This window comes from Agelaius phoeniceus, chromosome 24 (assembly GCF_051311805.1).
Source record: "Agelaius phoeniceus isolate bAgePho1 chromosome 24, bAgePho1.hap1, whole genome shotgun sequence".
Classification (NCBI taxonomy): domain Eukaryota; kingdom Metazoa; phylum Chordata; class Aves; order Passeriformes; family Icteridae; genus Agelaius; species Agelaius phoeniceus.
Window position 1 is genome coordinate 4,391,819 of NC_135288.1, and position 27,650 is coordinate 4,419,468.

Below are 27,650 nucleotides of genomic sequence, written 5' to 3' on the forward strand. Positions count from 1 at the left end.
ACACATGCCAACAGAAGTTAATTACTGCAGCACTCAGCATTTGCACTAAAACAGCTCCTGGTTCAGAAACAGAGAATCACAGAATCATAGAATGTAAAGGGTTGGAAGGGACCTTAAAATCTTGTAGCCCCAACTCCCCTGCCATGGGCAGGGACACCTTCCACTCTCCCAGGGTGCTCAAGGCCATATCCAACCTGGCCTTGAACACATCCAGGGATGGGGCAGCCACAGCTTCTCTGGGTAACTTATTGCAGTGTCTCATAATCCTCACAGGAAAAAAAAAAATTCTTAATATCTCAACTAAAATCCCCTGTCACCCTAGTTTTTTAAGATTTTCTAAACCTTCTGATGTTGACATTCTTGTAGTGAACTTTCTCACACCCTTTCTGTAAATAACTCATTGTTTTGCATTCCTTTATAGAAGAAGAGTTGATAGACTGTTAGTTTGACCAGTGTCATTGGAGAGGTGGCACTGTCACCCTCCAATCCGCTGTCACTTTTAGAAAACTATAAATGTTAGAGTCAGAAAATAAACTTCCCTTTTTTCCTTGACCTTGAAAACAGCAATGGGTGCTTGTGTTCTTTCGTGTCCTATAGTGACAATCTCCCTCTTTCAATTTGTATCAGGTACTCCTCACCCTATCACTACAGTTCTGGATGAAAAGTCCCTTTTCAGGTTCCCTGTGGCATCCTCCACACACTGGAAGGTGCTGTGAGGTCTCCACACAACCTTTTCTTCTCCAGGCTGAGCAGCCCCAATTTTCTCAGCCTGTCTTTGTAGGAGAGGTGCTCCAGTCCTCTCTTATCAACTTCACAGCATTCTTTGGACTTGCTCCAACAGTTCCATGTCCTTCTCTTGTTGGGGACACCAGAACTGTGTGCAGGTCTGACAAGAGCAGAGTAGAGGGTGAGCATCCCCTCCTCCCCTGCTGGCCATGCTCCTTTGGGTGCAGTCCAGGACACAAATGGTTTCTGGGCTGGGAGCACTCAGTGCCAGCTCAGGGGGAGTTTCTCATCAACCATTTCCCAAGTTTTTCTCCACAAGGCTGTTTTCAATCACTTCTCCACCCAGCCTGTCTGTGTGTGTGACTGCCCAGACCCAGGTGCAGGACCTTGCCCTTGACTCTGCTCCTGAGGTTCACACAGCCCCACCTCTCCAGCCTGCCCAGGTCCCTCTGGATCCAGCCCTTCCCTCCCACACAGCTCAGGGGTGTCAGCAAACTCACTGAGGGTGCCCTCAATCCCCTGGCCATGGCACTGACCAAGATGTTGAACAGTATCAGCCCCACTATGCCCCCACTCCTCACTGGCCTCCACCTGGACCATAAACCCCTGACCACAGCTCTCTGCACGTGGCCAACCAGCCAGTTCTTCATCCACCCACTGGTCCATCCTCAAAACCACATTCCCCCAATTTAGAGACAGGGATGTCACATGGGGTAGAGTCAAACACTTTGCATTTGCAACACTTTCCTTGGTCAGGTGGGATTTACATCATTTACATGCAGGTGTAATAATTACTGCTGAAAAACACAGACACAAAACAGTACAGAATTTCCCTAAAGGTATAAACTGAAATCTGCCACAGGTACATTACTGAAAGATGCTATTTAGGATGTAATGGCTTAAAACAAACCCTGCATTCCATAGCATTTACACATTTAGGCCTCAAGATGATAACCACCCAAATTCACTAAGCTACCATAGTTTTTTAAATTATCTAACCATATTTTTTAATTTATCTACCATATTTTTTAAAATTATCTAACAAAATTTTTTGCAATTGTCTCTTTGTTCAATGAAATAGTGTGTGTGTCCCACTGCAGGTGGGAGTGCAGGTAGGTACTGTGAGTCCTTTATTCCATTAACACACTGCCTGGTAGATATGGAAACTTGCAGTCTGCAGCTCTCAGTCTCTCCTCCTCTCTCCAGAGCTGGCCCTGGGATGCCAGGGAAGTTCTTCCTTCTCCTTGGCTCATCATGGGCTCTGCAGCAGGCACAGACAAATAAACTGAAATACCTCCAAATGGTACCAAAAATGGAACCAGGCCAGAGTGGCACTGGGAAGTTCTGAGGTGTTACTGTGAACACCATGCTGCTTCCTCAAACCATGATAAACAGGAGGTGCCAGTGTACGCACCAAGGTAATCATTATCTGAAATGCTTTGTCAAGAGAACCTAAAAATAATTGTCTTCAACCATTTCTTTCTTGGATAGCCTGCACTGCAGCCTTTCCTGTGTCTTAGAAGTTCTTTCAGTCTTTTCTTAACTCTTCTTGAGTTCCTCACTCAGTGGCATTTGATTTAATTACAACAACAGCAGGGACTGGTATTCCTCTTCATTAATACCCAGTGTAACAAACCCTCAAAATTTTCAACTGCAGTTAAAAAATACAGGTTGACCAGGGAAGAATTTTGGACAAATTAGGACCCTTGAGAATAGAAATCCTGTAAGTGCTGCTAGGAGAGATTTTAAGTGAACAATATAGCACTGCCTTCATGCTACAAGGCAATCTTCTTTGGGTAACATTTTTCCAGTCTTAAACTGAGGCAGGGAAGAGAACCAAAGTGTAGCATTTGCAGTTACAAGCATTAATAAACTGCTGCAAGGAAAAGAACACTACTGGGATTTACAGAATTGAACAGCAGAAAGAATGTTCTTAGAGAAGATGTTTCAACCCAGTTTGGTAGATTTGCAGTGAGATTATTTTTTTAAACAACAGAGGAAACGAGGGCAATGGAAGTGACAGCAGCAGGCCAGGTGCTGCTGGATGGTTGCAAACCTCTCCAGGAGTCTACAAGCTCTGTCACACTGGTTTGGATCACTTCTGGGAGAGCTGAATGAGGGCTGGAGTCAGAACAGCTCAAGTGATGCCCAGAATGGAAAACAGACCCTGACTTTTGCAGGTCTCCAAACAAAAAGCACCATCCTATGCCAGCAGCTCTGAAACCATGCACAAAACTGGGTTTTGACTGTACAGCTGATTTTGCACTGGGGTAAAGCCTTGAACAAACACCTCCCCAAATAACATTCTCCAGATGGTAAGCATTTCTAAGGCACAAAGTTATTCCCTCTGCAAGAGCTGAAGAGCAGATGGAAAGGAAAAGCACGTGCAATAGAGATGACCTGAGGTGTCTGAAATCACAGCCGTGATGCTGACATACACAAAGGGAAGAGAAGATGATTTCAAACATGAGCTTTGAACCCTGGCTCTTGGGAGATAATCCTGGTTCCCAAACTGCTCCAGCCAGCCAAAGTTTCTGCCCCTCACACCATGTGGCTCACTTGGACAGTGTACAGGGGGTGCATCACCATGTGCTGAAGCAATGTAATAAGCAACAGCCCCAGCAAGTGGCAGCTCCTCTCCCCATGTCCTCTCCAGTCCTGGACAGGCTCTCAGCAGATGAACCAGCCCTACTCAGAGAAGGTCACAGCAAAGGATGGCTCCATGGGTCAAGCATAACACAAAGCTGCTCCACCAGAGTGACTCTGTAATGCCCAGCCAGGGAAATGCTGAATGAGTCCAAATGCTGAAGATCAGTTCACAGGACAGGGTGCAAGAGCCAGAGAAGGCTGACTGGTGAGTTACCTGTTGCTCTGAGAGCTGAAATGGCCTGTGGGATATTTAAGACAAGGGAGATCTTGCCTTTTTCCAGATACCTCATTTAGGCAGCAAAACAGAAAAGACAGAAAGGCCCAATAAGAACGAGACCCCAGAGCATGCAGTCTGCAATTCAATACACACATCTGAGCTCCAAACACATTCAGCCCCTGCAAGAGGTAAATGAAAAAAGAAATTACTTTGAAAACTTCTGTTGCAGGTACAGTGATGCATATCCCAGTATGGCATTTTCACACATTGTCCTGGTCCCAAACAAACAGGACTTTCCTACCCCTTGAAATGTTCCCCTATTCTCCATCTTACTAAGACAGGCAAGAAACCAGGAACCTCAATGCAATGTCTGCTGCACTGCACAGATTAAAACCACATTAAAATTACAAGCCCTAGATGCACTGCACAGGAGTAGGAAAAGGTTTCTTGCTAAAATGCCAAAAGAGGGAAGAGTATGCAGAGAACAACAAAACACAGCAGATGTTGTTTATTCAGGTATGAAATGCAGCTGTACTTACCAGAGAAATTACTTCAGATGCTACACACTTAACTCCCCAAAACTGGAGAGCAGCATTTAATTAAACTGTGAGAACATGGTGGGGCAAAGGGGCTTATTTGTACATGAAAGGCGAATGAAGGCAGGTTTTATTACTCATTATTATGGGTAACAAGTGCATTTGTTCTGCCCCAGAGAGGACAGAAGCTTTGCTGTAGGCAGAAGGTGCTTTGAGATGGGAAAGACTCACTCACTCCTTGTGATCTCATCCAGATCATCTCCTGCCAAGAGCAGGGCAGAGAGGGTCACACTGCAGGCAGCTGTGCAGTTTGTTCACCTCTACACCTGGACTGGGAGCAGAACTCTCTTTTGCAGGAGGCTACAGAGGATGGTTGGACCAAAATGAAGGCAAACATTTGTGTAGGGGGGCATGGTGAGTAGCTGAAATCCCTCTACTTAAGCAGGTTTCCTTGGGATGAAAACTGTTACTTAAAGGCAACAGCAACTGGGGTTTTTTTCCCCTAAAAGGTATTTTAATTTCTGCTGCAGAAGGATACCAAGTCTCATCTCACAAGAGTCAGCCAGTAAAATCTCCTGCCTCTTCCTCTTTACTGATCATGGTGTAATGTCACCCAAATACATCCCCAAAAAAAATCACTCAATTTGGGAAGGTTTTAAAGCTGAAACCCAGGAGCAAATGCTGCAATCATTTCTCTGCACACCCCAACAGCACATGTGCAGGAAACACCCAATTTGTGTATTACAGACACATCTGCAGGCACTCCCTGAGCAGGGGGGCTGTGCCAGCCTGGGCCCATCTGCAGGCCTGGGCACACTCCTGGTGTTTGTGCACTCCAGAACACACACCCACACACAGGGTGCTGCCAGAATGAAGAGCAGCACAGAACTTTTGCCATTATAGACTTACTTTGGCAGAACAGCAGCCAGTACATACTGAGATAGCTCACAGTTTACTTTTCCCACCCCATCTCCCCATCCATCACAATCATTGGTCATCCCAGGCAAAACCTGCAAATGCTACCAAACTCCCAGAATCTGCTTCCTGCTAATTTCTCAAATGCTATCACATACATAAAGCCTTAAAAGTAAATAATTTCTCCTCCCACACTGACAACTGGCCTCTGCTGACAGCAGCCCCTGCAGAACCTGCCCTCATTTCACTCAATTCCTACTTCATCTGTTATTAGTAAAAACTCCAAGTTTTAACTTGTAAAAAAGTGAGGACATACAACAAAAAAAGGTAGCACAGAAGTCATCATTTGGAAACAAATGTCATTAGCTGCTCCTTTGTTAGCATAAATAGTTAAACAAATAATGGTGTCTCCAGCAGGCTCAGGCCCAATTCATGCTCTTATTTTTGAGTCTTGAAAATGATCTCTGCAATTCTAAGTCAATAAAACTTGGTCATCAACAATGCAGTTTTCTTTTTACAACATTACATAGAAGCAAGGGTCCAGGACACACTTTTCTTGCTGAAAACAGGAGCAATAAGCACACAAATGGTGAAGTTTCTGGGAGCAGTTTTTTACAAACAACCCTGCTGCCCAACCAAACTCTCAGGTGTGAGATGGAACAGAGCAGCCTTGCTGGCAGTTGAGGCACCTGCCTTGAGAGAGCTGTCACAGGAATTCTCCCACTGATACCTCAAGATCTGTAGCTTTTTCATGTACTTGTAGCTTTGTAGGTTTCTAATATACAGTTTTATAGCTTCTAGCACTTTCTTAGCTGTTCAATAGCTAACTCTTTTTAATACATTATGTCACATGCTTGAAATTTTATTTAGTCTTATTTTCAAGAAAAGAACAAGGACATCTTGTTTTGCACCAGCATTTGAGAGTCAAAACAAGATACAGGGCAAAGAACCTCCTGGAGACACTCCAAGGGGCAGGGCCAAGGGTGAAACTATTGGATTTACCTCCTAGATACACTAATTAATTAACCTTATAAAAACTGTACAAATTCTATACTGCATATGCTCTTACCTATGTTTTCTGCACCTGAATGCTTTCATTAAGAACTGCTCTTTATATTAGCACTTTTTATATTGTTTGGAAAGCTTTTCTTTTGATTCCAGGCAACACCACCTCTTGCCACTTGCTGCTGTCTCACACCCAACCAGCCACCAACACGACTGAGCACACAGGTGAGTGGGCTCTTCATGCTGAGAATGAGACTCCCAACAGATGCTCCCTTGGCACTTACTATAACACAGTTACAGCATCTTCACTTCATTTTTTTTTGTTGTTTTCCTTCCCAATATGTGGATTAATAAATGAGATAAACAGCTGTCAAAAAGCTGGCCCTATAAAGCAACCAGAAGTGCAACTTACCAAAGATCAACTTACAGAAGATAAACACTGGTGCTTAACCACCTTTGGGAGTGAAGAGCAGTGTGAGGAGCTCTTCTGCAGAAATAAATACCCATTCAGAGTAGGCTGCACCTGCAGGGCAGCTTCCTATGATCTACCCTGAATGCTGCTGCAGTCCATGACAATAGAGTTCACTGAGTGTGTGAGTGCAGACCCTGTCAAATTCCAACATCTACTCACAGCCATTTTGGATACTGAAAAAATACCCCACCAACAATGCCATCTAAGCATGCCCATGATGAATATACATGTCCTTTTTCACACATTCATGCACTGGTAACATCTACTGCAGAGCTCTGTCCTGTTACAAAAGCAGCAGTGTTAGTCATTGCAGTAGGGTTAGTTTATTAAAGATTCTTTCAGAGAATTAATGGAGGTGAAACTTACTGGCATATCTCGGCCGCAGCCCCATGCAAGCAAGCAGAAAGCAAATATATTTAAAATGGAAGAGAGGAACTGGCTAGCAGGCAGCTACACTCACCCTTTTGTACAGCCTATGGTCCACCAGAGGGCTTTAGAGTGCAAAACAATACCAAAGAGCCATTAGACACACATGGCAACAACCATACCTTACCCAGAGCTTCACTTCAGGGAGGAGGAGACAGCACTTCTGCTTGCCTGGAGAGAAAGAACCCTTCCCACTCCTGCCTAGGGACTCCTCTTTACCAGGGAAGTGTCCTGTGTTTAGGTGCTTTAGGGCAGAAAGTTATAAGCAAGTCGAAAAAACCCAACACTGTCATTCCCGTGGCATTTCTAGCTGCATCCTGCCTCCCTCTTTTCTATCTCATCCCAAATGCTACTCCACAGAAAACACTGCAGAGCATAATTCCATCTTAGCAATGGTTTAGATATCCCCCAGAAGAGTAGAAGTTTCCTACAAATCAGAGAAAGAACAGGAAATAGGAGGTTACCTGGCTGTACCATACATGAACTCAGCTCAGCAAATCCAAACCCATTGGAGCTCCTGGATTTCCTTGCAGCTCTAGATCTGTCACATCTGGGGATCACTAAGTAGGTGGAGTCTCTCCAAAATTATTAACTATGCAAAGCTTTGGTTCTGCCTCAGGACAGTGAGCCTGGAGGCAGCTCAGCTCACAGGAGGTGTCAGGGGCAAGTTTTGGGCTGGAATTCAGTCAAGTAAGAGCTGACAGGTTTGGGCACCATGGGAAGATGGGTGAAGCTCTCCTGGGAGGCCAGGAAGTTTCTGTTTCATTCTCAATAAACAACACTTCTGTGACAGATCATGTTGATACCATGTTATGCTGATGCATGTTATTCACCAGATTTTTGAGAATATGACAATAGATGGATAAATATGGGGGATTTTGTTCAAAGTCAAAAGGAAACAATACATGTCTGACAGTCAGAATGACTCCTGCTGATGAATGATCCCTTTTGTCTCCATGACATTCAGCTACTAGAGCTCCAGTATCTTCTCTAAGAGTACATTCAACTAAAACTTACTGATTTTCATGTATTTTTCATGTATTTTCTGATTTTCATCAACATCTACGCATCCACTGAGAGCTCCAACTGCAGAGCTTCTCATTAACTCTCCCAAAATACCTGAAATACCTTCTGGTCAGGCAACAAACATTAAATTCAGGAGATCAGATCCTCAAGGTGATCAAAATCACATTTGAGATATTAAGCCTTTGTGCCAAAAAGATATTAAACAAAATAGGACAGGAGGACCATTTAAGCTGTTCTGAATGCAAGCAGACAAACAGTTCTCATAATTGGCCTAAAGTAGACTTTGATCAATTTTAAACAAAGAAAAAACTCCACCAAGCAGACAGTTGCCTGAGGAAACCCTGACTAAATCTCACCTAAAGGCTACAGAATAAACTCTTGAGAGTAATTTTTTGGCTCAGCAACAGAATTTGCTCATGGCCAAAGTCTAGGTTAAACTATTCAATTTTTCAAGGGTGGAATTTCTGAACTTTAGGCATTTCTCACTTAGCTCACTCTATCACAACAGACTGCAACTGGCTTTTGCAGCCTCTTCCCCCAGCTCTATCAACTGGCAGAAATCTGTTACAAGATCCTGTTTGTTTGACATTCCTGTGCATGCTCTCTTTTCTCTCACTCCCTCAGATCTTCCAGAAATAGTTGTCATTTCAATCCCTTGCACTGACAAGGCACTGTGGTTTAAAAAGTAGCTCCACAGTGCCATTTTTATACCACAGAGCCTCAACTAACATTAGGTACTACCTGTTATGGCTCACCCCTGGATGTTCAGGAGCTTGGATGGCTGAAGCATTTCTTTCTGGAGATTGGGGCTTTCTTAAATTGTTTATAGCAGCAGTGTGCTAATTTGGAATAATACAGGAGGAGACTGCAATGAGATTTCAACAAGCAGAAAGAGTGTGTGGGCTCTTAGCCCAAGCACCAGCCCCATCCTCATCAGCTGCACCCTGTGTGAGTGTCACATGGAGACTGAAGGGATATAATTAGGAAGCTCACACAGAGGTGATCTGAAACTCACTTAGCATCCTAAGCTTTATTACTCTCTCCTTAGGAAGAGGCAAGCAAGAAAATCAAGCAGGGAGGAACAATGTTGTTATTGGTACCCCAGAGTACCTGCAGCCATGAGAGAGGGCTGGGAAGGAATGGAGGTGGGTGCCCTCACCAGGATATGGCTGTGCCAGGGTAAGCACAGGGATCTGCCCCTCAGGACAGGGAGCAAAGAAATGAGCAGGTCAGTCTGAGTCAGCTGAGATACTGCAGCAAGTGAAGCTCTGTTCTATTGAGCAGATGATCTGTGCAATTTCCAGGATTATATTTCCCTTTGCAGCTGTTTATACAAGCAAAAGGCTTGTAATTTGTCTTCAAAATCCTGTGTGGTGATAAAGCTTTAAGAACCTGATTGGCATGGTGTTTGTCACTGACTGCAGAGAGCAGAGGCACCAGATCCCTGTGGGGTTCCAGCAGCCACAGGAGCCTGAGGGTCTGTGAGACACTAAAGGAACACAGATGCAGCCCAAGTGTACAGAGCATGAAATGTACACTGTTGGAAACTTTTTTAGTAAGCAGGAGGAAAATGGGGAATGAGACTCAAACCTGTCACATTTCTAGGCAGTTCTATGAATCTGCTAAATTTACGTATTTTTCAAGCAGATTCTGAATGCTGGTTTTGCTATTTTGCTAAGTTTTGCTTTCCCTTTTAACATTTACCAACGCCACAATGCTCCTGTTCAAATTAGTCAATTACTAATAATAGTTACATTAACTCAATTTTAAACTCTTATGATTGCCTGAAGAAAATATGCAACCATAACCCTGTGATCATTCCTATTTCAGAAGGTAAAACAAGCCAGTTTTGAAACACTGTTAACATCTTCAGTGGAGGCAAGTCACTTTTTCCTTTTGCTGCATCCTAGCCAAGAACCATGACTGAATCAACCACAAGTGGTAACAAACATGGACATGGGACAGGACTGCAGTGCTGCAGAAGATCCAGCACTGCACAGTGTGATGTGAGCCAGAGAGATCCTAATGACAGAGAATCCCCCCTGCTCCTGAATTTCTGTCTGGAACTCCCCAAGAGCTGAACTCCTCCTGCAGGGATGCCCGGAGCAGAGATTGTGCTGCTGGAGAGAGGAGAATGACCCTGGGTGCAGATGAGCAGGGTCTCTCTGCAAAGGGAAGAGGAGACACTGAGAAAGATGAAGGGAACGAGCTGAAGTCGAGAACTGTTGGAATCATGGGCAATTTAAGCCTTGCAGAATCTGTGTTACTCAACAGCTGGAGTCTTAACTGAGCCCTGCTTGGAGTGCATGGCACATCCTGGGTGCTGGTGAGAACCCCAGGGACACTGGGGGTGCCACATTCCCTGGGCCTGTGTCTGAGTTGGCTCTAGGAGCCTCTCAGGCTGACCCCAGAGACCCCATGGATGGAAACTTGGCACTTGGTTCCCCCCTCAAGCAGATCTGAGAGGACACAGAAGTTCTGAACCTCCAGGACATGCTGCACAGCAAACACAACAAAACAACCACTTTGGTCTCTTCCATATGCCCTGCTGAAAGAGGGAAGTCACTTGTGCTTCTTCATCCATGACTGTGGCTGTTTCAAGAGCACTTGGAATCAGCCTGGGAACTACAAAGCCCTCTTTCTTGGCCACACATGTTACTTCCCACTGAACCTGCAGGTAAGATGTACTTCTTACTTCCACAGCACAAGCCACACTGAACTCCTAACAAAGTGAAGCTTTGAAATCCTGCAATAAAGACTGAGTGTTTCTAAAATCAGGAGTCTATCATATGCCTCTAAGAGCTCTCCTTGTTAAATGTCACTGGACTGAACTAAACACGCTTCAAAATGCATCAGGTGTGACCTGAGTGGATGAAATGCATGGGTAGTGAGAATGGAGGGGGCAGAGTCAGAAATTCAGGATTCACCACTGTCTAGGCAAAGTCACACTTGATCATATAGGGGATCCTTTCAGCTAAAACCCACAGCAAGGACCCTGCTGGTGCAGCTTGTGGCTGCCACAGGGGAGCACTCTGCAAGCCTGTGCTGCTCCCATGCTGGTTCATCCTCATGTCTGGAGTGGCTGGTGTGCACTAACCTGTCCTGCTCCTCTGCCACATCCCACCTGCCCACACTGAAGCGAACACACACTTGAGGAGAGCCAACCAAATGATTCTGTGTCCAAACTAAAGGCATTTCCAGCACACACCAGTTGTCATCACTTTTTGCACTTTCCCACATACCATGAATGCTTTGGGCGGCACTCAGAAGCTGTAGCTATGATCTGACAAGCTTTTTTTTAGACTTTCTCAAGTCCAGCTTTTAAAGTCAAACAATCTGGGCTGTTCTACATTATAAGCAATGGAGCTGTACACAATTCTCTTTCAGCAACAGTCCTAAATTAAAAATTTCATTTTTGACAGCGCATCATGGCAACAGCTCAGCTTTGTTCTTTAAGATCTGTAGTGAGCTGATTCTATTATATTTACATTGCACTCATTGCAGACACACGTGGATATTGTCACAGGGCTCTAAGGAAGGGCAGATACCAAAAGACAGTGTCATACCTGTGGCGGCAGCGTCGTAAAAACCGCATAATCTTGCGAGCAGCTTGATCCTGCTTCTTGGTAAGCAGACTGCTTCTAAACACAAAAAACCCCAACACTGAAGTGCAGGCAAAACTGGGGAGAACACTACTAAATGCAAGAATAATCATCCTATGAACTGTGGTGGTGTTTGAGGGTCCCCAGGACGAGGGAAGAGATGAGAATCTTGACTCCATGTTTCAGAAGGCTGATTTATTATTTTATGATATGTATTATATTAAAAGAAAATGATGTACTAAAACTATACAAAAGAAAGAGAAAGGAGACATCAGAAGGCTAACAAAGAATGAATAATAAAATCTTGTGACTGCTCACAGCCTCGACAGCTGGCTGTTATTGGTCATCAAATAAAAACAATCCACATGCTGGGTAAACAACTCTCCAAATCACATTCCAATGTAGCAAAACATGGAGAAGCTGAAGCTTCCCAGCTTCTCAGGAGAAAAGATCCTGGGAAAAGGATTTTTCACACAATATGTCAGAGACAAAACACTCCTTTTCCCACTGGCCTTCGTGAAGCACAGCACAGCAGCAAAGCAATATACAAAGATGCCAGGAGCATCAGCAGCCTGGGCTCACCTGAGTTTCTGCTGCACGATGGTGGCTGCCCGGCGGTTCTGCCTCCTCTTGCCGCACTCCTTGTAGCTGCGGTAGTACTGCTGGATCAGCAGCGCCGCCCGGCGGCTCTGCTGGAACTTCTTCTGCTCGTAGTAACTTCGGAATTTGCTCTGGATAAGAATGGCAGCTTGCGTCATCTTTTTATAAAGTGCATACTACAACAGAAACAGAGAGAAGCTGAGGCATCCCAGTAGGAGCAAAAAGAAGCAAGGTTGCTACAGTTAAAGACTCTTGAGCCACTAAAATGTGATGAGAAGTTAATGAGTGTCTGTTCCCTGACTGGGAATGGTGTGAAAAATGGTGACAGCAAACTGGAACAGATGTAAGATTAGGGGCAGAACTTAGTCTGCATCAAGAAAACAGCTATCTGCTTTCCTGCCTGTGGAATCGTTTGATTGGATTCATGGAATCATAGGATAGTTTGCACTGGGAAGAATCTTTAAAGGTCATCTAGTCCAACTCCCCCAGTGTGAACAGGGACATCTTCAAGGAGATCAGGCTGCTCAGAGCCCCATTCAGCTGCTCAGAGCCCCATCCAGCCTGCTCCCATCCAGTAGGACCAAAAAGAAGCAGGTTCCTACAGTGAAAGACTCTTGAGCCACTGAGATGTGATGAGAAGTTAATGAAGTATCTATTCCCATAAGAAAATGGTGACAGCAAACTGGAACAACTGTGAGATTAGGGGCAGAACTTAGTCTGCACCAAGAAAACAGCTATCTGCTTTTCTGCCTGTGGAATAGTTTAATGGATTCATGGAATCATAGAATAGTTTGCACTGGGAGGAATCTTTAAGGGTCATGTTGTCCAACCACCCAATGTGAACAGGGACATCTTGAAGGAGATCAGGCTGCTCAGAGCCCCACGCCTGCTCCTGAATATCTCCAGGGATTGGGCATCTGCCACATCCCTGGGCAACCTGTGCCAGTGACTCACCAGCCCCATTATAAAATCTTTCTTCCTTGTATCTAATCTGAATCCACCCTTTTTTAGTCTGAAACCATTACCACTTGCCCTATTGCACCAAATGTCTGTCCCACCATCTTTCTAAAAAACCAAACCCCAACAAACCCCCAAAACCACAATAGTTATAAGTCTAATACTGAGCCTAAGAACACAGGCAAAACTAAATATTAGAAATCTGTAACAAGCTTGAAATGAACTCAGATTTGCATGAGCAGTCACACACTTTCCAAATTCCATCTAGCACTGTGATAATTATTATTTCTAGCCCTGTGATTCCCAGTAAAGCAGATGCAAACTCTGAAAAAGAAAATCTTTCTTCTACATCCTTTTCCTCTGACAGCATGCAAGGTGATGACCACTTAACAGAAACATGTGCATTCATGAATATTTTTAAGTCCTTAAGAAGATGGAAATGTAGAATAATGTATAGAAGTTGCATTTATGCTACTATAACAGAGGTTTTCAGTGTCTGCTGATCTTACTTTGGTAAGTTTTAATACTTTCAAAACTGATGTGTCTATTGTTCCTGGATATTTTATCAGCTTTAACTTCTGCCCACTTTATCAGACAGATGAGTAGCAGCTACTGCCCCATACAGGGCAATGTCCTAACATTTCTCAGTATTTTCCACTCTACTGGGAACAAAAACCCCAAAAGCAAACAAACAACTCACCCAACACAACCCCAAAGCAAAAACTCCTCCAATATCATCACAGACCACCATTTACCAAATTTCACTTTTTGGAATTGAAGCAGTCATAAGGAGCAGTTATATTTTGCCATTATTAATTTCTTTTTTATGTTGTTTCCTTCTTTTTTCTTTTTAATATTTTTTAGTTAATGGATCAGATTATGATTTTAATTTTGCTGTTTTGAACAAGTCCACTCATGAGCTGGTAAGGGTTTTCCCTCAAAGTGTTAGCCCAGATGGGACTCCTGTGGCTGAGTTACAAACCCCTGAACAGAAGGGTTCAAATACAAAACCATGCCATGAGCTGTGACTGTTCCAATCCAGTCACAAACCTTTGCTGATCAGTGCAGTAACAGATCAGAGGAATAAGGAGGTGAAAGAGAAATCAGCAGTCACTGCACAGACCAGACCCCACCGTGTCTGCATGCAGCCCTAAGACCCAAGTAGCTGCACCCTGTCCTCCTCTTGTTCCCTTCTTCCTTCTGGAAAGGGGATCAGTGGGGATGTCACCTGAACTCCTCCCCAAAGAGGAAAAGCCTTGGTGAGCTCAGTGCCCAGAGCTCAGCCCACTTGTGGTGACAGAACAGGTCTGAGCCTGACTCCAAAGCACAGGGCAGGGGGAGCTGTGGATGGAACATCACCCCAGGGACACATTCTCTCCAGGGAAAGCACACCTTGCCTCCTGGTAGCTCTGAGAAAAGCTCATTTGACTCTAGAATCTGATAAGATTAAGGTGTTGCACAGCTGGGAAACCCATTTTTCCAGTAGAGAATTACTGACTGAGAACAGTTTTAGAGTGGCACCAACAGTTGTGCCTCCAGCGTGGGCAGCAACGTACTGAGATGTGGGTTTTAGGAATTCAGCACACAGGTATTTCAAAGATGAATGGTCTAAATACTTCAGCAAGCAAGCAGAATGCAGAGGACACTGGCTCACAGGTGGGATAAATGTTCTGTGCCCCCCAAATGCCAAGGTGACCAAGTGACAGCTGATCAGGAGCACTAAAGCCTCTCCTCTGGAAACTGCTGCAAATCCCTCCCAGCAGCTCAGCCCATCCCTGCTCATGGCAGCTGATGCAACTGTGGCACAGCAGCCCCTACACAACTCCCACAAAGTCTGGTTTGTCACTGATTTCTCAACCACAGGCATTTATGAGTGGATACTATTAAAAGGTTTCTCCAAAATGCCAGGTTCTCCTTGTTTATACTGAGTGTGAAAATTAGTGACCCAGAGGGAACTGTTTCCAAAATAGTGTTTGTATTTGTATTACCTTCAAGGCTATCCAAGTAAGCTTGGGGAGAAACAGAAAAATACATAGTTAATGTTAGTTCTGCAAATAAAGACTGCAAAACAAAACAAAAGACCCAAACAATCTTCTTTCAAAAAAGAAATTATTCCAGGATCCAAGACAAAACAATTTTCAAGCAGTTTTTGAATGGAATTAAGCTTCCCTACTACAGGAAGCATCACTCCAGAATGAAAGCCATGTGATGGGTTGGATGTGAACCACAATGCAGTCACCTAACACTAGGAAAGACCTCCCAAATAAATGCTTTTGAGGGTTGTAAAAGAGCACAGGAGCCTTGCCTCACTTTCTGTTACCATGCTGCCAGGCATTAGATTGTGTCTAGGCAGGGTAAAGTGTGAAGAGGGATGTGGGCTCTAGTCCTCACCAAAAAAACCCCAAAACCAAACAAAAAAACCCACCAAAATGAAACAAAACAAAAAACCCAAACCAACCAAACAAAAAAACACCAAAAACCACCACCAACAAAAAAACCTAACCAAAAATCAAAAAGCAAAGGTATCTTCTTTTTCTGGGGTTGAGAACTCAGCCTGAAAACATGTCTCCAACCAGAGTCTGGAGAACAGTCTCAGTCCTGGAAAAACTTGCATCAACCTACAACAAGTGACTTCCCGTAGTTTAAAAGTTTAGTATGTGCAAAATAAAACAACCTATTTTTCATCTTCACCTTTACCAAAGGCAAAACCAACTTCAATTTCACAATGAAATTTGGCAAGCAACTAGTCAAAGAATCCTCAGGCTGTAGCATGCATAAAGGCCAATATGGAATACATCACAGCCCTCCACCTCACAGCAAAACCACAGGCATCATCACAAACAAATTTCAAGGATTCCCTCCAAAACTAAGATTCAGAGCACAAATCTTCTTCCCTTTTCCATTTTGCCTGAGCAAGGTACTTCATTAGTGCATGCTGAAAAGCACAGGGGAGGAACAGTGGGACAATGCCCACTGCTGGGGTGGGCAGGGGTGCATTCAAGGCACTTAGATGTGCTCAAAAGATTTCACTTTCTCGATTACCTGTTTGTACTTTCGGTAGCAACGCTGAATAACAGCAGCAGCCACCTCCTGCTGTTCCCGGAGAGGACGACCCTGGGTGGACAAAGGAAGGAGCAGCATCAGGCAGAGTGCACCAAAAGCCAGGACAGGTGACCTGGCTCTTGTCTGCTTGCAGGGAAAACCTCTCCTGTCAACACTGCCTGGTCCAACTCAGGCCTAGGCATCTCCTGGAGATGCCTCTGCTGTCAACTCACATAAGGAACAAACCTTCAAAATGCATCTTTACACTAAATGGGCAACCAAGCAGAACCTCTGGGGTACTGTAGGAATTCAGGACATCCCTCTGGCTGTCCTGGATTGCCAGGACCCCTGCCAGGGGGTTCAGAGACCCTGGCACAGAGCCCAAGACACCTGTGACTTTGATTGTGACCCATGGAGCAAATTACCAATCTGATATGAGGATCTGCAAGCCACGAAAGTCTAAGCAGAATAATAATCAGTTTGTCACTGGGTGAAAAATAGATTTTTTTTGATTTTTAGAATGGGGGTTCAGGGGGCAAGATGGAGGAATCTGGGTGTGTCCAGCCTTTCTCCTTCTTCTTGGCCTCCATCTTCTGCTGTGATGGTGGCACTTTTAGATGGGTTTAGAGTAGAAGTTCACTGTCTAACATAGGTGATGGGTATTGGGCAGTTATTGTAAATACTGTACACGTAGTTTTTAGTATAAAAAGATAACATCACCCTGGGGGAGGCAGAGTGCCTCTGTCTGTCTTGCTGAGCAGACCTTGGCAGGCCAGAGAAAGAATTTTATAAATAAGAAACAATAAACAACCTTGAGAATGAGAACTGAAGAGTTCTGACTCCTTCTTTGACTGCTGGGCTGGGAAAAGAGACTTTCTAACCTCTCTCAGGGTCACTGTGAGCACTAAAGTCCCGAGAGGGTACTCTACATTTTGAGGATGTGCTTTGTGAGTGCTGCTCTGCCACAGCATGGCACGGCATGCACTTCCTACACAGTACTTGCTGGGCAAATATCAACAAGCAAATGTCAGAAGCATTGAAAAGGTTATGATAGAAACTGTATTTTTGTCCCTGGAGTAGATGTTACCCACATTTTGGTTAGTAACAAATTATACTCTCTCTCTCTCACACACCCATCAAGGAAGACACTGGACATTTGAGCCACATACCTTGTATTTCCTGAATACTGTCTGGACGAGTTTGGCAGCTTCATAGAGTTCTCTCTGCTCATGATCAGACAGAGTTAACTGTGCAAACTCATTTTCTACCTTCTCGCTGGTGGATGCACTCAGAAATTCAGACCAGTCTGCTGCCGAGGGAAGGCTGGGTTTCTCAAAAGCTATTTCACTGATTGGAGAGCCTGCAGGGCTCAAGCTGGTGTTCGAAGAAGGGGTCAGGGGTTCACTATACAGACTTCTGAAACACCAATCACAGTAGGAATTAATTGGCTTACAAAGCACTTGGGTTTGCATCACAGATAAGGACAACAACATTTCTGAGTTCAAGACAGAGGTTTATGTTCCTGTCTCTCTCTCCAAGCAACATCCCACATCCCTGAGCCAGCCTGTCCTGCACTGCACAGAAGTGGTGCTGGGGTGAAAACCCCATTCCATAAATTTGTAGCTGTGCTGGCAACAATACATCTGAGCACAGGAGTGTGCCTGGGCCAGCAAGGCCAGAACTGAGTCTCACTGAGCACTGGCACCTGCAGGCTGAAGAGTCAGAACATGCTGCCATCAGTGCTCACACCACACCAAAGCCCAACCTCACAGCTCTCACTGACCTGATCTGTGCAGCACTGGGCAAGTGATCAACATCAGCAAGGTAACTGGCCAGCCAGCTCATGGTGGTGCTCATAGCAGCACTGTCTGTCCTCTCCACCAGCAGCGACTCCATTGGCACAAAATTCTCTCGCTTGATCCTGTCAGGCGTAGCTTCAATAATGTGCTCTGCAAGTGTCATCATGTTCACCTGTCAAGGGGGAAGGAACAGCAAACTTTAGCTGCCTGGAAGAAGGTGCCTTGTGCTTCCATGTTACAGACCAGCTTTAGACAGAATTCCCCATTTTGCCCAAACCTACTGTTTGTTACAACAGTGGAGTGAAACCCATTAAAGAGCGCTCATTTGCTTTTTTGCCTCTTCAGACCAAACACTGCAGGGTTTCATATTCCCTGGACCTCTTTTTCCCTTTATGGGGAGTCCAAGAGATCTGGAGAAAGGACTCTGGGCTCTCCCTCTACAGCTGTCACTGCAATGTTATTTCCAAAGGAAAAGTGACTTTGCCACTCTTACTGAGATGTGCAGTAGAGCGCAACAGGACAATAAAGGCACGTCAAGAGAAGTTAAAAATCTTGGGACAAAACACTGTCAGCAATCTTTCTGAACAGTATCCCTCAGCTCAGCAGGTTTCATGGGAATTTTCAACTCAGAATAAAAACTCTTTTTGTTTTGCAATGCTCTGCTTCACCCCTGTTACACCAGCCAGAGGAGAACATTCAGAGATGCCAAGGCAGAACAGGTAAGGCTGTGTTCCCATTACCCATTTGCTCAGACAGCCACTGTATCTTTGTCAGAGTAACTACTCATATATCTCTCCTGCTTCTGTTATATTTTTATTTCCTCTATTCCATACCTAGTGGGATTCTTCCTTCCCCAAACCCACTATCTCTTCCACTCTCCACTCTTTCCTACCTCCTTCCCTCTGAAGTGCAGAGGCCTGGCCTGCAACCACAGCACTACCTCTCTCACATCTTGTCTTTGTAGGGACTTCTGCCCAGTTCCCAGAGGACTACTGGGCCATCTGAGTCACATGCACTGCTGTGATCAGGCTCTGCTTTTTCCTTTTTCCTTGCACAACTGCAAACAATTTTGTGCATTCTGTATACTGTTGAAGTGTACAACCCTAAATGCTAACCATTAGCCTTTGTATCTGCACTGAAATTGGAAGAAGGTACATTAACTGTGTGACCACCTCCTTCCTCAAAGCACAATTCACAGTCTCTAGAGACCTCCGTGGGAGTTTCTCATGACCAGGATCCTCTGTGCAGCCTCCATGCTCTCAGAGACTGCTGATCTTGGATCTGTGGGTGTGTTTACCTGCAGTTCATCCATGTGGTGTAAACAGTCCTCATCCCCTGTGCTGTCCCTGTAGGACAAGAGTTCTGCATCCACCATCTCCCTGTCGGCCATCATCAACACATTCATCTGCTCCCGCTGGCGGAGCCGATGGGCCACGGCCTCCTTCCCCTTCTGGCTCCCTGCCACCTGCACTGCAGACACACCAATATAAATGTCTTTTGGGTTCCATTTGATGCCTGCTTGGCTGCCAGAGCCCCGGTACCCAGTAACTTCTGGGATGTGCTGGGAGAGCTCCCGGCCATAGTCCCTCAGCCCTTCACTGGGGCTGATTGTCTCAGTGGAGGATTGCTTGGAGCTGGAGTTCTGCTTCCTAATGCTTGGCTGTTCCAGGCTAAGTGCAGTGGAAAGCAGCTTCTCTTGCCGGGCTTGAAAATACTCAGGGCTCAGCTTATGCTTTTTGGGTGCAGGGTAATCTTTCTGAGTCTCACTACTGTAATAGCTGGAAGGTTCTGATCTTGGCCGCCTCAGCTCTGTAAACAAAGAGATCAATGGTCAAAACTAAACATGCAACTCACCACTGCTATAGGAACACCAACAGCTTCTGCCTCAGGCCAAAGCTTGTGCTGTGCTCTATGGACACCTCAGAGGATGTGCAAAGGGAGTAACAATCACCCAGGGAGGACAGTGTCTCAGCCACTCCTAAGACACACAAGTCTTTCCAAAGCAGGCATTCACTCCTCTTCCTGATGTTTATGCAAGTGTATGTACCACAAGAAAAGAATTAATTGTGGACAGCAAGGCTACAGGTGGCACCTGCTGCTCAGGTGAGCTCCTTACCCCCGCATTTTCACATGTTAAATGTCAGCAAAACAGAGCTGAATGGATGCTTTACCTGTGTTTGTACTGGAAATCACTGTGACTCCCTTCTGAGGCTCCTGAGAGGCAACAAGCTCACTGTGCCACTGGGACACCCAGCTCTCTGTGTTGGAGTCTGTGCTTGAGGGGCACTGAATCCTGGGGTTCTGCCCAAGCTGAGTTTGCTCATCTCTCTGCAGCTGCTCCAAGCACTCTGCCAGCTTGACGTGGCCCCGAGAGCGAGCGATGGCCAGGGGCAGCCTCCCGAGGGAGTCCGGGATGGAGATGGCGCGGCGGTCCCACTTGTACAGCACAACAGCTGCATCCATGTGGCCCAGGGCACAGGCCCACATCTAAAGAGGAAAAGGTAACTGAGCCACTGGAGATCTGCCTTCTCCTTTCTTGTTAATCTTAGCTCAAGGAAAAACTCTTCTGATCAACAAAACCATGACACGCTCAAGGCCAGCAGATCACGTTTATAGATGTTCTAACCCAGTAAAACCAACCCAACCCAACCCAACATAGGGGACTGAATACATGCTATTCTCTCCTACAACAGAGAAACCTCCAAATGACAGAGCTGACAGTTTGGTTTCTTCTGTTTTGGGTTTTTTTAGTGACATTGACATCACTGCAGAGACAGAACAGCTTCATACACAAAGGAATCTCTGAGGTCAGAAACATGCAGACAGGACTAAAGGTTGGAAACCATAAAATCAATACTCTGAGTTGTAAACTGGCAGTTCTGGTTCCCTCTGGTTTGGCTTTTTGCTTGTCTAAGTTCTCAGTCATAATTTCATTACTCCAGTAGCCAAGACAGTTTATAACTTTACAACCTCTACAGTTAAACAGTCACAGAGGACGATGTTAAAGAAGGCATGTAAAGTCCTTTTCTCTCCATGATAGTGGAGACTAGATGCTGTGTAAAACACTAACCAGAACCATCTGTCTGTCCCCTTTCCTTGTGCTTCTCAATGACAAAGTTTTGTTCTGTGTGCTCTCTCTCAACAAAATGCCAGGAAGCTGATAGCACCATGCCTTACCATTTACACAGCAGGAACATCCATTCTACAGAGAGTGAAACTCTTTAGGAAAATGACTCATTAGAAAGAGCTCCCCAAAGTGCCCTCAGACTCTTTCAGAAGTTTCAGACCCTGCTCTTACCAGAGGAGTGCAGGAGAAATGATCCACATTCAAAGGGTCAACTTCCAGCTCCAGATCAATGCTGTCTGCATGTTTGGTGCTGCAGGGGAAACAAGAGAAGGAATGATGCTCTGTAGCCATGTCAGGATCATTGTCTAAGCACAGATTTATCCAAAGCACTCTACCACAGAGAAGAGGCCACACACATGTACTTACTACATGGTCACAACACGTGTATTTACTACAGACAGTGCCCCCACCACAGGCATGAAGAGCATGATAGATCCAGCAGCTCTCAAGAGACAGGTCCCATCAGATCAGGGCATGGGAACGAGTTCAGGGGCTTGGCTCTTTGTACGAGACAACCAGAAACATGGACTGAGCAAAGTTTTATAAACGCTCTTGCCATGCCTGTGCTGACAGAGTCTGAGGCTGGGTCTTACCGCCACTTGATGAGGGTCTGGATGAGAGTAGCATAGCCCTGGGCAGCAGCCAGATGGAGCAGGGTCATTCCTCGGAAAGTCTTTGAGTGGATCAAGTGTTTGGACTTCGCCCAGCATGCACGACTCATCATCTTCTCACACACCACCACCACACGGCTCTCAAAGCAGCTGCCCAGGGTCCCAGTCCCAGAAACGCACTGCAACACCACACACATCCAGTTAACCACGGAGAGGAACAGCAATGTGCCCCCTTATTAACAGACTCACAAAACTATCCTTTGTCCCATCAGAAAGGAAAGATGCACAGAAGTTTCTCTCCTCAATTAGGTGAAAAAGACACCTCATAGGACATTGGGGACTTCACCTCAAACTTAAGGATAGCTAATTAGACAGAAGCCAAGAAGTCCCACCTAAGCAATTTACTAGAAAAAGAAGAGAACAAAGAAACCAATGGCTTTTGTGAAGTGTTTTACCAGGAGCAAGAACCTCTTGCACCTAGCTGAGGTTTTCTCTGTTTGTTATTTTGCCTTTTATTAAACCTTTTCGTTTCCAACACTGCAATAGAAGCCATCCTGCTGATTTTATCCTGCCTCCAAAAGCAGCTGAGCTATCTTGGGTGAATAATAGACCTCCAAGAGCTCATGAGACCTAGCTCAAAGGAAGCTACTGTTACTGAGAGGAGCTGCAGCTTGCCCTGAACAGGCAGCCTTCCACTCCTGCAAGTACTGAGACAGTGACAAATGTGACCAAAAACCAGCTGCTGTTAAGACACCCACAAACCAGACTTGTCACTTAGGACAAACTATAACCCTTTCCAAACCCCACCTCACAAAAAAACCTCTGGTAAGAAAGCACAAAGCTGTGTCTGGGCACAGAAGGGTTCATACCTGCACCTGTGTTCCACTGTTCCCATTCCCATTGCTCCCGCCTCCTACTCCTTGTTTGTGTTGCTGGGAGCCTGTCATTTCAGCCATTCTCCTCTCCATCTGCTCCAGTCGCTCCAGTATGGACATCCTGAACTGGTTATCTGGGTTGGAGAAAGCCACAGTAAGGACATTTCCATAGAAAGGAAGCTCAAGTCACAAACAGCTATTCTGGAAGTGACAGAGGAGGTTTGCTCTGCTTGGAAATGCACACACACTTGCTCTTCATCCTAGCTCTTCAACTTCCTGCAGCAACCCTCTGACTGCAATTCTAGAGACCTTCCCTACAGAAAACACACAGAAAAATGAAAAATGCAGGCAGAAGACAAATCCCTTTCCCTGTGAGTCCAGCTGTAGGCACACAATACAAGGGGTAATGCAAAGCCTTTCAAAACACAAACTCTAAGAAAATATACCCATTCACTGAGCATTTCAGTAAGATCACATCTGCCATTTTAGAGTCACCGCCCTACTTTACAAGAGCCTTGAATTCAGCCTGGCCTGCATCCTGGAATCATGCAGTAATGGTATCTGGAAGAAAAAGGCTCCTCTGCTTCCTTCTGTGCTTAGGAAAAGGAGCCTTTAACAGGGCACTTGTTCCTTCCCAGGGCATTTATTCCCTCCCTTTCTTGGAAAACAGCTTCAGGCAAGTGCCAGAAACAGAACCACCATAATTTGGAGTATGGGCACTGACAATCCTGTAACACCACTCAAACTCTGGAGCCCTCTGGTCCCTGCAGAAGTCTGTGTTACTGATTTGTCCCTCATTGCATTTTAACATAGCACTATCCTACAGCTACCAAAGCTTGAATGGTGGAGCAGGGAGGTTCAGACAGATTAACAGATCATTGCTGAACCTGATCCCACAGAGATCAGCTGAGGCAATGATTCTCTGGATAGGACCAGTCAGTGCAGAGGGAATGGCTGCAAATGCAGAGGTCCTTCTGAGTTTCATGCAGCTCATGTGAAGATGGGCAGGACTGTTTTGTGCATAGGGAACATTTAATGAATCTTGATATCATGCTAAGAGCATAGGTAGTAAACTGTAAGGGAGAGACAGCCCCCATATTGTTCAGTTTCATGCATCCATAGAGATGGTGTGGTGTGCAGAACACTCATAAACCCAGAACCACTCCCAGTGACAGCAAAAGGAGTATGTGCACCAAAATAGACACGCTCTGATGAGGTTTTAAACATGTCAGTCTTCTTCAAGAAGAACACAGAGCCCTCCCTGGAAGGCTGTAGGAGTATTCTATGCCACACTGAGGCACAGCTCTCAGGGGAAGGTATTGGAGAGATGTGGATCTCTGCTGAGCTGCACTAAGGACAATATTGCAGACCACTGGTACAAGACAGCTCAGCTCCAGGGGCTGGAGACATCCCCTTCTCACCAAGAGGCTGCTGTGGTCTGACAGCAGGCAAGAGCTCCATTCCCTTCTGGGCAGCTTCAGCATCCCCCTCTGGCTGCTCAAGAGCCAGGGACAAAGGAGGACTGTGGTCAGCACCTCTCATCTAACCTCATGTCAGAGGTGAGCTCACTAATCCAAAAGATTTATTATTAGTGCCTTACTAATCCTTCATTTGTCCTGTTAATTGCAAAGCCCCTGGGAAAGGACTGGCAGCTGTATCACCACACACTGATGGTGCTGCTGAGGTGTCAGGGCCCTGTCCCTCAGCTGTGGTCAGCACACAGCAGCAGCAGCAGCAGCCCTGTTTGCCCAGCAGATCTTTGTTCCAGGAGTGCTGCAGTGTGCTGCAGTGCAGTCCACACCGCTGTCTCCTCCCTCCCCATTGCCAGGCAGAGCACGTCCACTGCAGAGACTGGCACAGACCTGGCCCTGCTGAGCTCCCCTCCCTGTAAAACACAGCCCAGGCACCTCCAAAAGTGGCCACACTTGCCCTGCAGGGAACAGGGCTCCACACAGGTAATGCTATTCTCCCTAGCTGGCTACCAGCACCTGCATTTATTAGAGCTGAGAGCAGCAAGCCACACTGGGTATCACATCTGAGCCCCCAGCACCTGCATTTATTAGAGCTGAGAGCAGCAAGCCCTACTGGGTATCATATCTGAGCCTCCAGCCCCTGCATTTATTAGAGCATCAAGCCACACTGGGTATCATATCTGAGCCCCCAGCACCTGTATTTATTAGAGCTGAGAGCAGCAAGCCCTACTGGGTATCATCTGAGCCCTCAGCCTTGTACAGGCACAAGCAGCATCTTTTTAAAAGAAGAAATTTGGCTCAAAGTGGAGTAATAAACCAACAAGCTCAGGGCTGCAAGATTCTGGGGTTTGTTCCTACTCATTCAGGGGTCCACAGAGAATAATTCTGTACACCTGGACACACAGTGAAACACAGAAGTACAGATTACTATTTTCTCCCCATTTTTTTTTCAATCTGGAGCAGAAATGGATGGCCTTATGTTCGTGACTAATTTCCAGGCTCTTCTCTCTGGGCTTTATGATCTGTAATGAGTGAAGCCTCCACCTTTCTTGATCTCAAAGACACTGAGAATTTCCTGTCAGTTTTTGCCAGAAGACTGAAGTTACCAAAGGTATACCTGTCACCTACCAATGTCCCCAGACACCACACAAAACACTACACCAAAGAAACGAAAGCAGAGAACTTTTCTTAGGAAACAGAATTCAAAACATCTGGTGCTCCCAGGTATTCCTATTCAGACACCTGGCAGTGCTCCTGGAAACAATAAGGGCAGGACTAACAGGTCAGGCATTTTAGAAATATGTTGCTATTGACAAAATGGGAAGTAGAAACAAACATTCTGGAGCACCAGCACAGCATGGCCAGAGCCAGAGCCCTCCCTGTGTCTAAAAGAGACAACCAGAGTTTACCCAGATCAGGGTGTGCTCCCAAATGAGAAAGCTCTGGGCAGCAAATGAGCCAAGTGGGGCAGCAGAGCAGTGAAGGTGTCCCCATGCTGACCATTTCCCAACTGACCAAAATCAGTGCCTAAGCAAGCCACAACTGATGACAATTCCAAAATTATTTATGTATAGTGTTTTCACCATTCTGTAGTATCAATTACACCAAGATGTCCCTTTCAAAAGGGACCCTGGTCATTTGAAGTGCATGCACTGCACTAGTCTACCAAAAACACCAAACAAAACCCCCCAACAAACTAACAACAACAAAAACCCTACAACAACAAAACCACAAACAAACAAAAAAACCAACCAAACAAAAGGAATCTAAACCAAAACACAAAAAAGAAAACAAAAAGGGAGGGGCAGGGAGGGAGTGGGAGAGAGAAGACCTTCCCCCAAGGTTTCTCCTGAACTCAGCAATGAGGCAAAATGCTCCTTTCCTACACCAGCCCTGAACACACACCAGATTAGCAGAATTTTGGACCATGTCCAGCCATTTCACACACTACTGATGAGCCAACTGATGCACCTTGCAATGCCTGAGAGAAGGGCTACAACAACCACAGGGCTGGAAGTTACAGCTAGCACTCTGAGAAGTTCAAGAGCTTTTATCCTGTGTTATTTCTCATTTTTCTCTCTTCATCACTTCAGGGGGTCTCTGCAGGGCCACCTGCTAAACAGGCACTCAAGTTACAGGAACAGTTTCCACATTCTTGTCTTTCACAGCCAGCAGAAGATCTCATGACAAACCAAGTCTCTTGCAGGGCACTGAAGATGAGACCTCAACAACGTAAAGATCACTGTCCAAATAAGCTTTTCTCCTGCTACATTGTACAGGAGATCTAAACAGCCTGAGCCCAAGGAAATGTCTTGCACTGGAAGCACCCTCACTCTGTCCAAAGGCCACAAAGATCCACATGGATATATATTCACATACTGAAGGTTTTGCTCAAAAATTCTGCTTTTGATGATAGAATTTAAAATCTTTTAGTGAGCTCAACAGTTAGACATGCAAATTTGTGCATATATTAAGTTTTTCCACTACATATCAATCTAAGAAACATTTTAATGTTCTTTAGGAAACTACTGAGTGTTTCTCAAGGTGTTCTTCAAGGCTTCCTCCACCAAAAGTGATGACAATAAGCACATTTCCTTATCTTCAAGAGAGAGAATAATTTCACAGAAAATATTCTGAACATTGTTTCTTTCATGGAAATTATCTTCTTCAAATTCAAGAATATCAGTGTAACACCAAAATTACTTCTCACTGTCTTTCCCCTAGCATAACAAGGAGAGGTGGTGGCAACCTGAGGGGAGCTGAACTGTCCCAGCAGGGAGGGACAGGGAGGAGCTGCCTGGTCAGATTTTGACCAGTAGTAAGCAATTGGTTTGAGTTTCATAATCATTTCCTTAAAACACAACCCATCTTTCAAGTGCAGAACAAGCTTCATTTCCATCTGCATTGTGAGAGAGCCTACTACTGATCACAGTAATGACAGCAGGTTATGCACTGAATCCTTCTAAAGATGCACAACAATTCTGCTACAAATCCTCTAAGGATACATGGTTGTTTACATCAGCTGGCATCTTACAGAGTTACAGCCTGTATTACAGTTATATATAACATAACTGTACAGTTACACACAGCAAACCTGGGTATTGTTTAATGTTACCTTTTTTTTTAATTTTTTTTTTATTTCAGGGTTGGTTTAATCCAGTGGTGTTTTCTTAACCCAGATCCCTTCACAATGAATTTAAAGCACACCTGCACCAACAGCTCAATAAGCCACCACAGCAGGCACAGAGAGTGGAAAATGCAGGGAGCAGAGGAGTTAGTTTAATCTCCAAGATTCTGGAAGCCACACCTCCATTTTCTCCCTCAGTGCTCTCCAATAACACTGAATTTCCTCAGTAAGGATCTGAACAGATGCCAGCCATTTACGTGCCCCAAGTTTTCACTGGAGGCTGCAGGAGCACGTGCCTTGTGGAGCCTGGTAACAGCTCCTGCCTGCACAGAGCCTGTTCTGACAGGGAGGCTGAAACACAGCACCTGCAAACGCTTCACCTAACCCAAAGCCTCTGCCAACAGCAGGATTTCTGGCTTTGAGCTGTCCCCCATGGGCAGGCACAGCTCAGAGCACTGCCTCTGCC

The 27,650-nt window shown here is 45.4% G+C and overlaps 1 protein-coding gene across 9 annotated transcripts in view; it reads right to left on the minus strand.

Annotated features, from left to right (window-relative positions):
* Positions 1-27,650, minus strand: part of CAMTA1 (calmodulin binding transcription activator 1) — a 249,553-nt gene that overhangs the window by 6,049 nt on the left and 215,854 nt on the right. For 5 of the 9 annotated variants that reach the window (XM_077190352.1, XM_077190356.1, XM_077190358.1 and 2 more), the window contains 12 exons: positions 22,580-22,719; positions 21,693-21,889; positions 21,271-21,349; positions 20,144-20,459; positions 19,270-19,781; positions 17,957-18,144; positions 17,343-17,589; positions 16,174-16,245; positions 15,120-15,140; positions 12,157-12,350; positions 11,539-11,613; positions 6,981-7,011 (listed from right to left, as the gene is read on the minus strand). In XM_077190352.1, the coding sequence (XP_077046467.1) occupies positions 6,981-7,011; positions 11,539-11,613; positions 12,157-12,350; positions 15,120-15,140; positions 16,174-16,245; positions 17,343-17,589; positions 17,957-18,144; positions 19,270-19,781; positions 20,144-20,459; positions 21,271-21,349; positions 21,693-21,889; positions 22,580-22,719 (2,072 nt within the window). The remainder of the gene's footprint in view (positions 1-6,980; positions 7,012-11,538; positions 11,614-12,156; positions 12,351-15,119; positions 15,141-16,173; positions 16,246-17,342; positions 17,590-17,956; positions 18,145-19,269; positions 19,782-20,143; positions 20,460-21,270; positions 21,350-21,692; positions 21,890-22,579; positions 22,720-27,650) is intronic. The other 4 variants (XM_077190354.1, XM_077190353.1, XM_077190355.1 and 1 more) reach the window with 4 other exon arrangements.